We start from the raw sequence: 13111 nt of genomic DNA, 5'->3' as shown, positions 1-13111 counted from the left end.
AAGATATATTTTGGGTTAAGGATGGGAACATGTGTCTGATGGAGGATTCTCATTGGCTAATAAACAAACTGTCTTGGCTTTTTGATAGGGCAAGATTTAGATAAGTGGAGTAGACAGAACAGGAAAAAGGAAGTGAGGTAGATGGCTCAGACAATTGCCCCGCCTCCCCTCGCTGAGACGGATGCCATGCCTCTCCTCTCTGAGAGAGATGCAATGAAGCTCCAGCCCAAGATGGACGAACGCTAGAATCTTCCCGGTAAGGCACCACTTTGTGGTGCTACACAGATTATTAAATATGGGTTAATCAAGATGTGAATAAGAGGCTGAAATTAATGGGCCAGGCAGTGTATAAAAAAATACAGTTTCTGTGTAGTTATTTCAGGTGAAAAGCTAGCTGGGCTGCTAGGAGCCGGGCTGCGGAAAGCAGCCCGCAGCTCCACACTACATGTGTTTACTTTTTTCAACGACAGAATTCCAGGTGTTTCAGAATCTGTGAGTTCATGAGTGTCTCTCTTATTAACTTGGATGGCCTTATTTTTAAGGTGTCCTCCTCTGGCTTTTATACTCTTTCTACTACCACTTCTGCAGGGATCCTTTATTCCTGAGGAGAGGGTTTTGATGTAGACATCTTATTTAGGACTGAGTGTTCAAAGGTTTCTCACTTTCTACATGTTGTCTGGCTGTGGTTCTCTGTATTTGTTCCCATCTACTGTAGAAGGAAGCTTTTCTGATGATGGCTAAGCAAGAAATTTATCTATGAGTACGGCAGAATGTTTTTACGAGGCACATTTTGCTATCTTTATAGTAGCTCGCTAGTACCTGTTTTTCCACTCTAAAACTAGGCTATCTAGTCATAGGTTTTTGGCTACCTAGACAGTATTAGGGATGGATTCAATTTTATATTAAACCAAATTTAACAACCCAATTTCTATATTTTTATGCAGAGGAGCTCTTTTCCATTCTTCCTTATCTAATAATTTTACTTTCAACACTTAAGTTAAATATATAAGCCACACAAATTGTCACAATATAGGACTTTCATTGAAGCTGGTTTACTTAAATCTTTCAGTCATCAGCTACATTGTTATTCAGCCATTTAGCATATTATGAAAATTGTATAAAAATTGGAAGATAATCATTTCTGATTTTAGGGAGACAGTATAGACCCATATGAAAATATTCATGGGTGTCTAGTCATTAGGCAAATTTTAAATTTTTCTGAGGCAATAATTCACAATTAAAATTACTAAAATATTTTGGTGTAAAGTTTTATGTGACTCTTATGAAAGACTAATAATTTTACATGAAGTTAGTTTGAAGATTCAAGTTTCAGAGTCAGAGAAAGAAGAGAATCAAGAGTCGCTCCTCCCCATACAAATGGACCTCTTTGCCGCTTCCTTCACATCCTTGTTCCTCAGACTGTAAATCAGAGGGTTCAGCATGGGAATGATCAAGGTGTAAAACACAGCAGACACTTTTTCCTGTTCCATGGAGTACTGAGAGCTTGGCTGGATATAACTAAAAGCCACAGAACCATAAAATAATGTCACAGCTGTCAGGTGTGAGGCACAAGTAGAGAAGGTTTTGTGCCTCCCCTCTACTGAGCGAATTCTCAGAATGGCAATGAGAATGTGGCTATACGACACAATGATAACAATAAAGGTGAAAATAGCAATCACTCCAGAGAAAATCAAAAGCAGCATCTCATTGATGTGTGCATCAGAGCATGAAAGCTTCAGAAGAGGTGGGATGTCACAGAAGAAGTGATTCACAATGTTTGGACCACAGAAGTCCAGTCTGAGAAGTCCTATTGTGTGAGTCAGAGAATTAATGAGGCCACCCAAGTAACATGCAAAAACCATCTGAGTGCAGAGGCGGTGGGTCATAATAACTGTGTACATTAAGGGCTTTGTGATTGCCACATAGCGATCATAAGCCATCATAGACAGGAGGATGCCTTCTGTGGTTACATAAACTGCAAAAAAGAAGCTCTGCAGAACACAGGAAAAGAACGTACTAGACTTGTGTTCTGCTAGGAAATTGACCAACATCTTAGGAGTAAAGATAGTAGAATAGCAGATGTCGCAGAAAGAAAGGTTACTAAGGAAAAAGTACATTGGTGTATGAAGTTGAGCATTCAGCCAGATCAAGATAATCATACCCCAATTACCAAAAAGAGTGACAAGATAAATTAGGCTGAAAATCAAGAAGAGGGGAACCTCCCAATTAGGATTTTCTGTTAAGCCGACCAGGATGAATTCCTTCACACTTGTATGATTCCAAATTGCCATTGTTCATTAATCTACATATCTTTGTTACAAAATAATAACATGAGATTTAAATGAATAATAGATAAATAGTAGGATTTCCTGAGAATCTGATATCCATTATGGTGTAAGACACTGAGAGTTTACCCTGTTGTAGATGAAGCAATGAAAGAAATATCAATGGTAGTCCATATGTGTTCAATAAAGTCTATCCATGGAAACTTAAAAACTGCAACTTACATTACATTCCTGCTATCAGGAAAGGATAAGAAATCTCTCTGATGTTAAAAATCTCTCAGAAGGTAGAACTGAGATTTGAATTTAGGGGGTGGTGCAAAAACTCTGGTTTCTTCTCTAATATCCATCATCATTCTGCTCAGGGGATATAAGCTTGTTACAATCTTGTGGCAAGGAAACTTCAATACTCTGTGGACCGGCATTTCAAAGTACTTCACTTCCAGTGACCCTAGAAACACCTACTTCATTCAATATCATACCCCACCCTCCTTTCTAAATACCTCACTTCAAATATGTTCTTACCTTCTGCCTGGATCTCTGATAAATGGAATCAGTGTCATCTTATACAGGGATAAAATTTACTTACACAGTAAGTGTGTAAAGATGGATAAATGTTTTCATCTGTTTTTTTAAGAATGATTAAGTATCATGAGTATCATTTTACATAACAATTATTGCCTTCACATTTTTTGTGCAATTTCTTTTTGCATTCTATTAGCATTACTTGTCATTATGAAAAATTATAAAATAATTTACAACATTCAATGAAAACAGGAAATAAATTGTAAGAAACACTAAAACCTTCAATTGTCTATATATTTTCTTTACAAAAAGATGAGGTACAACTTCACATAATTTATTTTGAAAGGATACTTGTTTAATTTAATAATAGCTAAGTTAAAGATAAAAGAATTAAATTATATATATACTTTTTTACATGGGTGCCAAATATTACTATTATTAATATTACTATTATGAGTCTGTAAGTTTCTACTGAAGTTAAACATCACTTAAATCTACAACCTGATGTTTTCAAGTAAATGATGTCCTGTTAGAAAAGCAAATGCATCTTGATATAAGCAACTATAATAATTAGCATCTAAATATTAAAGTAGGACAGATAATATAAGGAATGATCATTATTATATTATAAATGGCATTAATTTCTTGTTTTTATTGCAGTTACTAAAGCAATTTATTAAAAACTTGGTGGTGTAAAATGAATAGGATTCGTTCACTTACAGTTGGGAAATCAGAAGCGTGACATGACACTCTTTGAATTTCTGGGTGGAATCAACAGAGGTGTAAGGTCACACTCCCACTAGAGGCTCTAAAAGAAGAAGCAATTTGTCACCCAATGCCCCATTTTGGATCTATAAAGATTCTCTCCCTAGTACCTGACCCTTTTTTCTTAGGACAGCAATAGAGTGCTTTTGTCTTTCATCACTATGGACTTTCCCCTTTCTCTTTTGAAAGAACAAGTGCATTACATATAGTTTCTATTCTCATAATCCATGATAATATTTTTCTTTTAAGGTATTTCTCAGACTTATATTTCAACAATCTGCTTTCCTTTATGAGGTAGTATGTGGTAGTATGTATGGATCCTAGAGAGTTATGTTTAAATAACACCAAGGATTGTGATTCGGTAAATTATATGTGCAATATTCTATGAAATACTCTCTATAAAAAAAACTCTATGAGTATAAAATTATCAAGTGATTCAAAGAGATATGTAGGTATGTAAAAAATAATGTTCCAAGAAAAGAACGCAGCGTATTCGAAACCTAAGGTAGATTTGCGTTTGATAGGAGGGCTTCTAAGTGTTCCCAAATGAAAAGAAAAGCAAGAATGAATTCTGAGGGAGAAAAAATACTGTTTCTGTGGCCACTGAAATGTGGTTGAAAACTCTAGGTAAGTTGGGCAAAATATTTGCGCAAGACAGACAGTATGTGAGTTTCATATTTCAATCTGCCAAAGAATTGACCTTCCTCACTCTTTCATTTTAGCATTTTACGTTTGCATTGCTTGTACAAAAGAAATTCTGCAGAAAAGGAACCTTGATATCTTTTGTATCACTGCTCAAATTAGCTCCTCTATTGAATTTTATGGTAGTATAAATTCCCCTGGTTGTTATGAAATACATTTGTATCTCATTTTATAGTCTGTTTAGCATTCAAAGACCATGTCATTTGAAAGGATCAATTATTTTTTAAAAAATGTTTTTCTTTAATTTTTGATATTATAATGTAATTTTATTGTTTCCCCTTAACTTTTCTCCCTCCAAGTCCTCCTATAGGCTCATGCTTGCATTCTTTCAAATCCATGGCCTCTTTTGTCATTAGGAGTCATTAATATTCACACAGGTGTAAATATGCACAAATACATATTTTCCTAAAAGCATATATACAACCTACTCAATCTATATAAATGTACACACTCCCTTTTGAAAAGCTATACATATATGAAATTGGAGGCAAGTCTGATTGTCTCTGAATTTTCAAGTGTGCTTAAAAAGGTGATTTCACTGATCATCACATGAATGAGAAGGAAGAAGGGAGGTAAGTGTGGTAGAAGGAAGTTTCAGTAACATTAATGACTTTATCCACCAAGCACACAGGAGAAGGAGATAACGCAGAAATGTATCACCTTCTGTCAGTATATGATTCACATCTATGATGTAAGAGTTTTAACTGGAATATAAGTCTATCTAGGATTTAAATTTAGTTTTTTTCTGTAGTTACTATTGTCCTACTGGTGTATATAAAGAATAGAGTTACAATCCTAATTACTATGAGTATTCTGCCCTCGAAAACTGTTCTTCCTAAAGACATCCAAATTTTATTTTGCAGCCTTCAAATAATGAGGATGTGTCATCACACCCTGTTCAAATGAATAGAATTTTTTTCAAAGTCATTTCATCATTCCAGTAAATTAAATATAATGCTTGGTTGTCAAAGAACAAGTATACAATGAGAATAGTTAGAAATTTTACATGTCTCTTTTCATTAGAGGTAAAGAAGAAACCCAAAAAGGATATCAAATGTGCTAATGATACCAAACATTTGATATCTTCATATGGATGGAAAGAGCTGTTCAAGAAAAGAAATATATTGCCTCAAAGATACCCATGATACAACAGAGACCCCACTCCTCACACTGTCTGAAGGGCCAGGAACCAGATGTTGAATAGCCCACACCAGGACAAACCAACCACAACTGGGAAAAAAAGTCAGCGAAAAAATTCTTCATGATATTCTGCTGTAATTGTAGAGAGGAACCTCACATGATCATCCTCAGAGGGAAAATATCCAGCAGCTGATCGAGCCAGATGTAGAGATCCACAATCAAAGATTTGATTATTAAGTTAAAACTAAATTGTTTTTAAAGTACTGTTATTTTGTTAAATTTATGGAAAATCATATGCATCATATACCAATTGCAATTCCTAAATATTTTAATTTTTAAATTTGGAATTTTGAAAATATATTTGAGGTATATATGAATATAGTATTTAATAATAAAACCTATTTCTACTTACCATATGGAAGAAAAATTAATGTAATCATAAATTAAATTTGTAAGAATTATATAAATAATATGTTTGTCCATGAGATGTGGAAGGTTAAAAATATACAACCCATAAAGTAGAACATAATGTTCTAAATTTTTGATCATGATGATCATTTTGATCATTGAAAAATGAGTATTGAGTTTTCATTAGTGTTAAGGAAATAGCAGAAAATATCAAAATCTTGAAGTGAAAACAGCCCTTCCTTACTGTCAACTTATCTAAGCTTGAATGAACAACCCATCTGCTGTAGAAGACCCGGCCTTCACAACTATTTAAGGACTCATTATTTGGAACAAGGTTGCTGATGGTATTTTCTTTTCTATTGGGAACAGGATCTGTAGCTCCTTCTGAGTATGTAACTCTCAGTTGTCCACAGTGGAGTCTTTAGCATCCTTCTTGTCTCCTGAGTATGAAACTAAACAGAGAGCTTCCAGGCCTCCTAATGTCTGTTCAATGGAGAGTTCTTTTTTTCATGAATGAATTTGAGAAATAACATCCTTCATAAATAATATTCTAATATCATCTGGTATCTTTCTCTAAATTCAAGCGTCTGGCTAAAATGTCAAACAAAGACAAGGAATGAAGCACTAGGAGTTGAGAAAAAGGATGTTAAGTCAAATGTGAGCCTCTTGGAAGACTTGAAATATTCTCCTAATAAAACTACTTAAGTTCATTATTACTTCTCCAAATTCTGTACCTATACTTGTCTTTTGAACATCATATTCCTTCTTATTTTGACATCAAATAAGACATTTTATCACCATACTCCAAATCCTTTATATTGTCACTTGTGAAACATTGTGCTATATTAATTCATAAGAGGTTTCATGGTTTGCATATGCATTATACTTTAGTTATTGTGAGGTAACAGGAAGATCCAAATTATACTTCAGATTTTATGTCTCTGGTTATCATACAATGTAATTTTCTATCTTGTTTTACATCTACTTGTATAATTGATCAAGGACACTTTCAAATAATATAGCAGTTGTAATTGCAAGAAGAATTTTGAAAAGCTCATATCTTATAATTCATCCTAAAATTAGAATCACAGATATTCAAAAATTTAATCAAAAAGTAATAACATACCACTCAAAAGTTTATTCAGTCTTCACATATTTGAAAAGGATGTGTAAAAATGAAAAGATTTAAGCTTTTACAGTAACTAAAGAAGAGTTCAGTGGTTGGTTCAACTGAAAATGTTTGCCCTGAAGTTTAAGAAATTAAGTTCTCAAATCTAGCACCTATGTAAAAAAGTACAAACATCCAGGTAGCACCCATTTAAGTCCCAGCCCTCGGGAGACAGAAACTAGATTAGGAGGGATATTGCTTCATCTATGTTGGAATAGTCACAGCCTGCTATGGAAATATTTTCTCCTGACTTGTATTGATTGTGCTTTTATGCTGTCCTCTGGGCATCTGGATAATTAATTTGAGTGAATAAAGGTCTAAGTGCTGATGTCCATTCTTGTCTATATTGGTTATGAGTTTTGTTCCTTCATTTCTGTTTCGTCTCTGGATCTTCAGAAAGTGTGATGACTATGTTTTGTCTGTTTTCCTGGAGTGTTCAACAAGTGTGTTCACACGGAATGCTTTCTGGTGTTAGAGAGTAGAATACTTAGACAAATTGAAGGAGAAGGTATTGTGAGCCATTGGAGGAAAAGAGAGGAAAGGGAGACCACAGAAATTTCCCTGCTGTATAACTAGAGATGAGTCTGGGTTATTGAACCTCAGGAAAAGTAGAAGAGGTATGCATTAACATTCAGGCTATATGTTGCTCCTGTAATATTTAACCTGTAATTTTTTGACAAGAGTCCACAGTAAGAGAAGTTGGGCTTGTAATGTGTTGGAAGTTTGAAGACTGTGAGACTATCAAATTTAACTGTGTTTTAGATGCTGATATTAGTATGAATCCATGAGATGAAGGGAAGATTATCATTTAACAGTATAAAATTGACAATCGGTAGATTGTGAAGAATAATCTTTATCGTCAGATTAACATATCTGGGAAAAGGAATCAATTGAATTATTGCCCCTTGTACATGATTTTGATTTTTCCCTCCTGTTGTTATGTTTTGTCCATCCCCAAAGTAATAGATTTTGTATTAACTTATATTTTATTTTGCTATAGTTTAAAAAAAGTGAGAAATGAATGAATGAGTGAAAACCAAGAGAAGACAGTATAGTTTAACAACTGTCATTTATACATGCTGGGACGGGGAAAATCAGCTTCCTCTAGCAGAGTGGCGGTATGTATGTCAGTCAGTCCTGGTACATTCAGGAATAGTTAACCAAATAAAATTGTCAGAATAGATTTTTTTTCTGTGCATTTATATTTTACAGTTTGTTGTTGCTGTTTTTGCTTCTTTGCTTTTATTTTTCTTCTTTCAGGGAGTGGTTTTATTTCATTTTTTCTAGCTTTGCACTTGCTTTGCTATTGGATTAAATTTTTTTTTTTTTTTTTTTTTGGTTTTTCGAGGCAGGGTTTCCCTGTAGTTTCTAGAGTCTGTCCTGGAACTAGCTCTTGTAGACCAGGCTGGCCTCGAACTCAGAGATCCGCCTGCCTCTGCCTCCCGAGTGCTGGGATTAAAGGCGTGTGCCACCACCGCCCAGTTTATTGGATTAAATTTTAAAAATATGTAAGAGTCCCCCCAAGAAGTAGGTAATGAGTATCTATTTAATTATACAAGTACCCTACACAGGCACTCCAATGAAACAACCACACAGACAAACTATTGTATTTTAACCACATTCTATATAAGACTTCAAAATGTGTACTTATTCTACCTGTGAATGTGTATTTGAGATCATATGTATTTTCTGTCTACTGGACAAAGGGATTTGTAAATTATATGTAAGGTTCTTCTCTGAATGCTCTATCTCTGTCTTTCTCTCTCTCAGTGCATATTTGTGTGTATGTATGTATGTAGGTTTATTTTGTTGGGGATTGTTATTTTAAGGTGTGTTTCTTCTATTTATGCTGCATCTGCTTAACTCTGTGAAACTGTGATTCTTTGCCTGTCCAAAACACCTGATGGTCTACTAGAGACCTGAGGAGCCAATAGCAAGGCAAGAGCCAGGATAGGTTGGACTGGCAGGCAGAGAAGATAAACAGAGAAAGGAAGAAAAAGAGGAGCAAGAGAACAAGGAGAGGAGGGCATCAGGGGCCAGCAAAACAGCAAATCATGAATTAAGAAGCAAAGAAAGGTATACAGAAATAGAGAAAGACAAAGGTCTAGAGGCAAAAGGTAGTTAGGATAGTTTAAGAAAAACTGGCAAGAAACAAGCCAAGCAAAGGGTAGGCATTTATAACTAAGAAAAAGCCTCCATGTGTGATTTATTTGGGAGCTGGGTGGCAGGCATCTCAAAAACACAAAAGAGTAAAACACCACACAGTAGCATTTAGATACACAAAGAAGACTGGGACCTGGGATCAAATCTGTAATAATCTTTAGAACCTTTGAGAAGTCTTTCCTTGGGGGGTGGTGTTAAAAAGTATTTGAGATGAAATATGAAGCATTGTGGAAATGAATTAAAACTTGTTTTTTTTTTTGGCCTGAGAATCCAATGCCCATTACCTTCAGTTTTAACCATTAAAGTGAAACAATATTTTAAGATACACATGTAATTTTTGGCAGCCTGGCTAAGCTACCATAATACAACCCAGTGTTTAGAGTAGAGAGACTTTTTTTCCACATAACAATTATGTCTATAAGTCCAGTGCTTCCTTTGAACCTTTAAATTTCTTTAACATTTACATTCTAAATCCAAAGAAACATTATCTATGAATTATAAGAAATGGTTTTCATACTCGTAACTCATACAGGTTCAGATTCTTATCTTGAATAATCAAGAACAATTTGTGGGTCAAATGAACAAATTGTCTTGACTTATGGTAAGCTTGTTCCAATATTTGTCCCTAGTGATTTAAAATGTATTCTCTTTTCCTATTTAGGCTTCTGCATATTTCCGAAACTGGGTGCCTTTATTTACTGAACTTCCTTCCATAACCTAAAATATTATGACACTTCAATCACTTAATTGCAATTGTTGTTGTCTCCCTTATTTTAATAAAAGTGCCATTGTATCTTGTAGGACAAAGGCACTTGTCTCTTAATCAGGATAGACACAGCAAAGGTTGCAATTTTGTCATGAAATAAATCATTTTTTTCATAAAAATCAAGGAAAGCCAAGGAACACAAGCAGAAATATCAATGTCTTTATGTCCTAAGGAAAAAGAACATGTCCTTTTTTATGAATATACATTTCTCTCTCATTGTATGATTCAATTAAAATTCCCTCCCTTTATTCCCCACAGTTCCTCCTCATCTCCACTAACAACCAGATCTACCCTGTTTCTATCTCTCATGATAATACATATGAGCTTCTAAGGGATGGTGATTAATATAACATAATGTAATATAATATATTCTAATGATATAATACAATATGGTAACACAAAACCTAACACATTTTAATTGGACAAAATAAACAAACAGAAGGAGAAGAGTCCAACTAAGGGACAAGAACTAGAGACTCTGTTGTTTGAATACTCAGGATGACCATTAAAACATTAAACTTTACACCAGGTAAGGTATCTGTGCATGTGTGTATGTATGCATGAATATGTGCGTGCGTGCCTGTGTGTGTTTGGTGTGTGTGTGTTAGTGTATGTGCCCACTGGTAAGTCCTGCTACAGAACAGTGCAGGTTAGGAGAATGCTTGCTCGGTCTAGCTGTGCTTATTCGATCTTTGATCATGATACTTTAAAAGTCACTGTTTTTCTTGCTGTCCTCCCTTACTTCTGACTACTGCAGTCTTTCTGCCTTCTCTACCACAGGAGTCTCTGGTCCCTGAGAAGAGGGATTTGATGAGGACATCACATATAGGGATAAGTGTTCCAAAAACTCTCATTCATTTCATTTTTTTTTTGGTTGTGGGTCTCTATATTTGTTCTCATCTCTTTCAGGAAGAAGCATCCCTGAGGATAGCTGAGCAAAACATTCATTTATGTGTGTGCATGATGTCATACGGAGTCTGTTTTTATTATTTCCTACTTTTAGTAGAACAGCAGTGTTTGGTTTTACTCTCACTCCTGGATTATCTAGTGTCAGGATCTTTTTCAGTTAGGCAGTGACAGCCATGGATTCCCTCTTTACTTAAATGCCCCATGTTGCAGTCAGACTGCTATATATTGTCAAGCTGGAAAAAAAAAACACTTTTTTCTTTACCTAACAAATTTAGTTCAATCTCACATTTAAATTTGTATGTCCCAGCCATTATCATAGTACAGGTAATTTTAGAAAAATGTTCATTCAAAACCTGAATATATAAGCTTAAGTTTTCTGCAGATAGGTACCACACTTTAAAAATTATACAGAAACTGATTGGGAGATACACATTTTTTATTTTATGGATACATTGTAAACACAAGTGAAATAATTCATTATAGCCATGACATTAAGGGCATTAAAGTATTCTCTGAGACAATAAATTATTTGATATATAAATTTTACTAAAAATATTTTCATCTCTACTTCCCTCCAACCTTTATAAAAGACTAATAATTTTCCATGAAGTTAGTTTGGTGATTCAATTAAGTTTGCAGAGTCAGAAAAATGACAGAGTCAAGGGTTGCTCCTCCCCCTACAAATGGACCTCTTGGCTGCTTCCTTGACATCCTTGTTCCTCAGACTGTAAATCAGAGGGTTCAGCATGGGGATGATCAAGGTGTAAAACACAGCAGACACTTTTTCCTGTTCCATGGAGTACTGAGAGCTTGGCTGGATATAACTAAAAGCCACAGAACCATAAAATAATGTCACAGCTGTAAAGTGTGAGGCACAAGTAGAGAAGGCTTTGTGCCTCCCCTCTACTGAGCGAATTTTCAGAATGGCAATGAGAATGTGGCTATAGGACACAATGATAACAATAAAGGTGACAATAGCAATCACTCCAGAGAAGATCAAAAGCAGCATCTCATTGATGTGTGCATCAGAGCATGAAAGCTTCAGAAGAGGAGGGACATCACAGAAGAAGTGATTCACAATGTTTGGACCACAGAAGTCCAGTCTGAGAAGTCCTATTGTGTGAGTCAGAGAATTAATGAGTAACAAGCAAGTAACAAGCAAGAACCATCTGAGTGCAGAGGCGGTGGGTCATAATAACTGTGTACATTAAGGGCTTTGTGATTGCCACATAGCGATCATAAGCCATCATAGACAGGAGGATGACTTCTGTGGTTATATAAACTGCAAAAAAGAAACTCTGGAGTAAACAGGCAAAGAATATACTAGATTTGTGTTCTGCTAGGAAATTGACCAGCATCTTTGGAGCAATGATAGTAGAGTAGCAGAAGTCACAGAAAGAAAGGTTACTAAGGAAAAAGTACATTGGTGTATGAAGTTGAGCATTCAGCCAGATCAAGATAATCATACCCCAATTACCAAAAAGAATGACAAGATAAATTAGGCTGAAAATCAAGAAGAGGGGAACCTCCCAATTAGGATTTTCTGTTAAGCCGACCAGTATGAATTCCTTCACACTCGTATGATTCCAAATTGCCATTGTTCAGTAATCTACATATCTTTGTTACAAAATAATAACATGAGATTTAAATGAATAATAAATAAAGGAGGATTTCCTGAGAATCTGATCTCCATCATGGTGTAATACACTGGGAGTTTACCCTGTGGTAGATGAAGGAAAGAAAGAAATATCAATGGTAGTCCATAAGTGTTCAGTAAAGTCTAAGCATGCAGACTTAAAGACGGCAACTTACATTAGAGTATTCCCTACTATCAATTATCAGAGAACAGAAACAGAAAAGGATAAGAAATCTTTTTTATGTTACAAAGCTCTCAGTTGGTAAAACTGAGATTTGAATTTAGAAGGTGGTGCAAAACTCTGGCGTATTCTCTAATTTCCATCAACCTTCTGCTCAGAGGGAATATAAGCTTGCTACAATCTTGTGACAAGAGAAATGTCAATATTCTCTGGACAGGCATTTGAAAGTATTTCAATTACAGTGACCCTAAAAACACCTACTCTATTCAATACCATCCTCCACCCTCCATACTAAATATCTCACTTCAAATATGTTCTTAACTTCTGCCTGGATCTCTGATGCATGGATCAATGCCATCTTATACAGGAAATCTGAAGCAGTGCATAAAGAGGGATAAATGTTTTCATCTGTTCTTTTTTAAGAATGATTAAGTATCACGAGTGTCATTTAGCAAAACAATTATTG

General features: G+C 35.1%; 2 protein-coding genes across 2 annotated transcripts; both read right to left on the bottom strand.

The window, feature by feature from the left end:
• Positions 1–1352: 1352 nt before the first annotated feature.
• Positions 1353–2291, bottom strand: LOC119819451 (olfactory receptor 1052-like). The gene has a single exon (XM_038337666.1). It carries the CDS (start codon positions 2289–2291, stop codon positions 1353–1355), a length of 939 nt encoding a protein of 312 aa, XP_038193594.1.
• A 9195-nt stretch (positions 2292–11486) lies between these two features.
• Positions 11487–12426, bottom strand: LOC119819452 (olfactory receptor 1052-like). The gene is given in 2 exon segments (XM_038337668.1): positions 11487–11969; positions 11971–12426. Coding segments are annotated over 2 exon segments (939 nt in total).
• Between the last annotated feature and the right edge of the window lie 685 nt (positions 12427–13111).

The sequence above is a fragment of the Arvicola amphibius genome, chromosome 7, assembly GCF_903992535.2.
Source record: "Arvicola amphibius chromosome 7, mArvAmp1.2, whole genome shotgun sequence".
NCBI classification, from domain to species: Eukaryota; Metazoa; Chordata; class Mammalia; order Rodentia; family Cricetidae; genus Arvicola; species Arvicola amphibius.
Note: the sequence above shows the minus strand (reverse complement) of the source record. Positions and strands in the feature narration are given on the sequence as shown.

Excerpts from the sequence above, each read along its gene's own strand:
- LOC119819451 (XM_038337666.1), bottom strand. The coding sequence starts at position 2,291 with ATGGCAATTTGGAATCATACAAGTGTGAAGGAATTCATCCTGGTCGGC.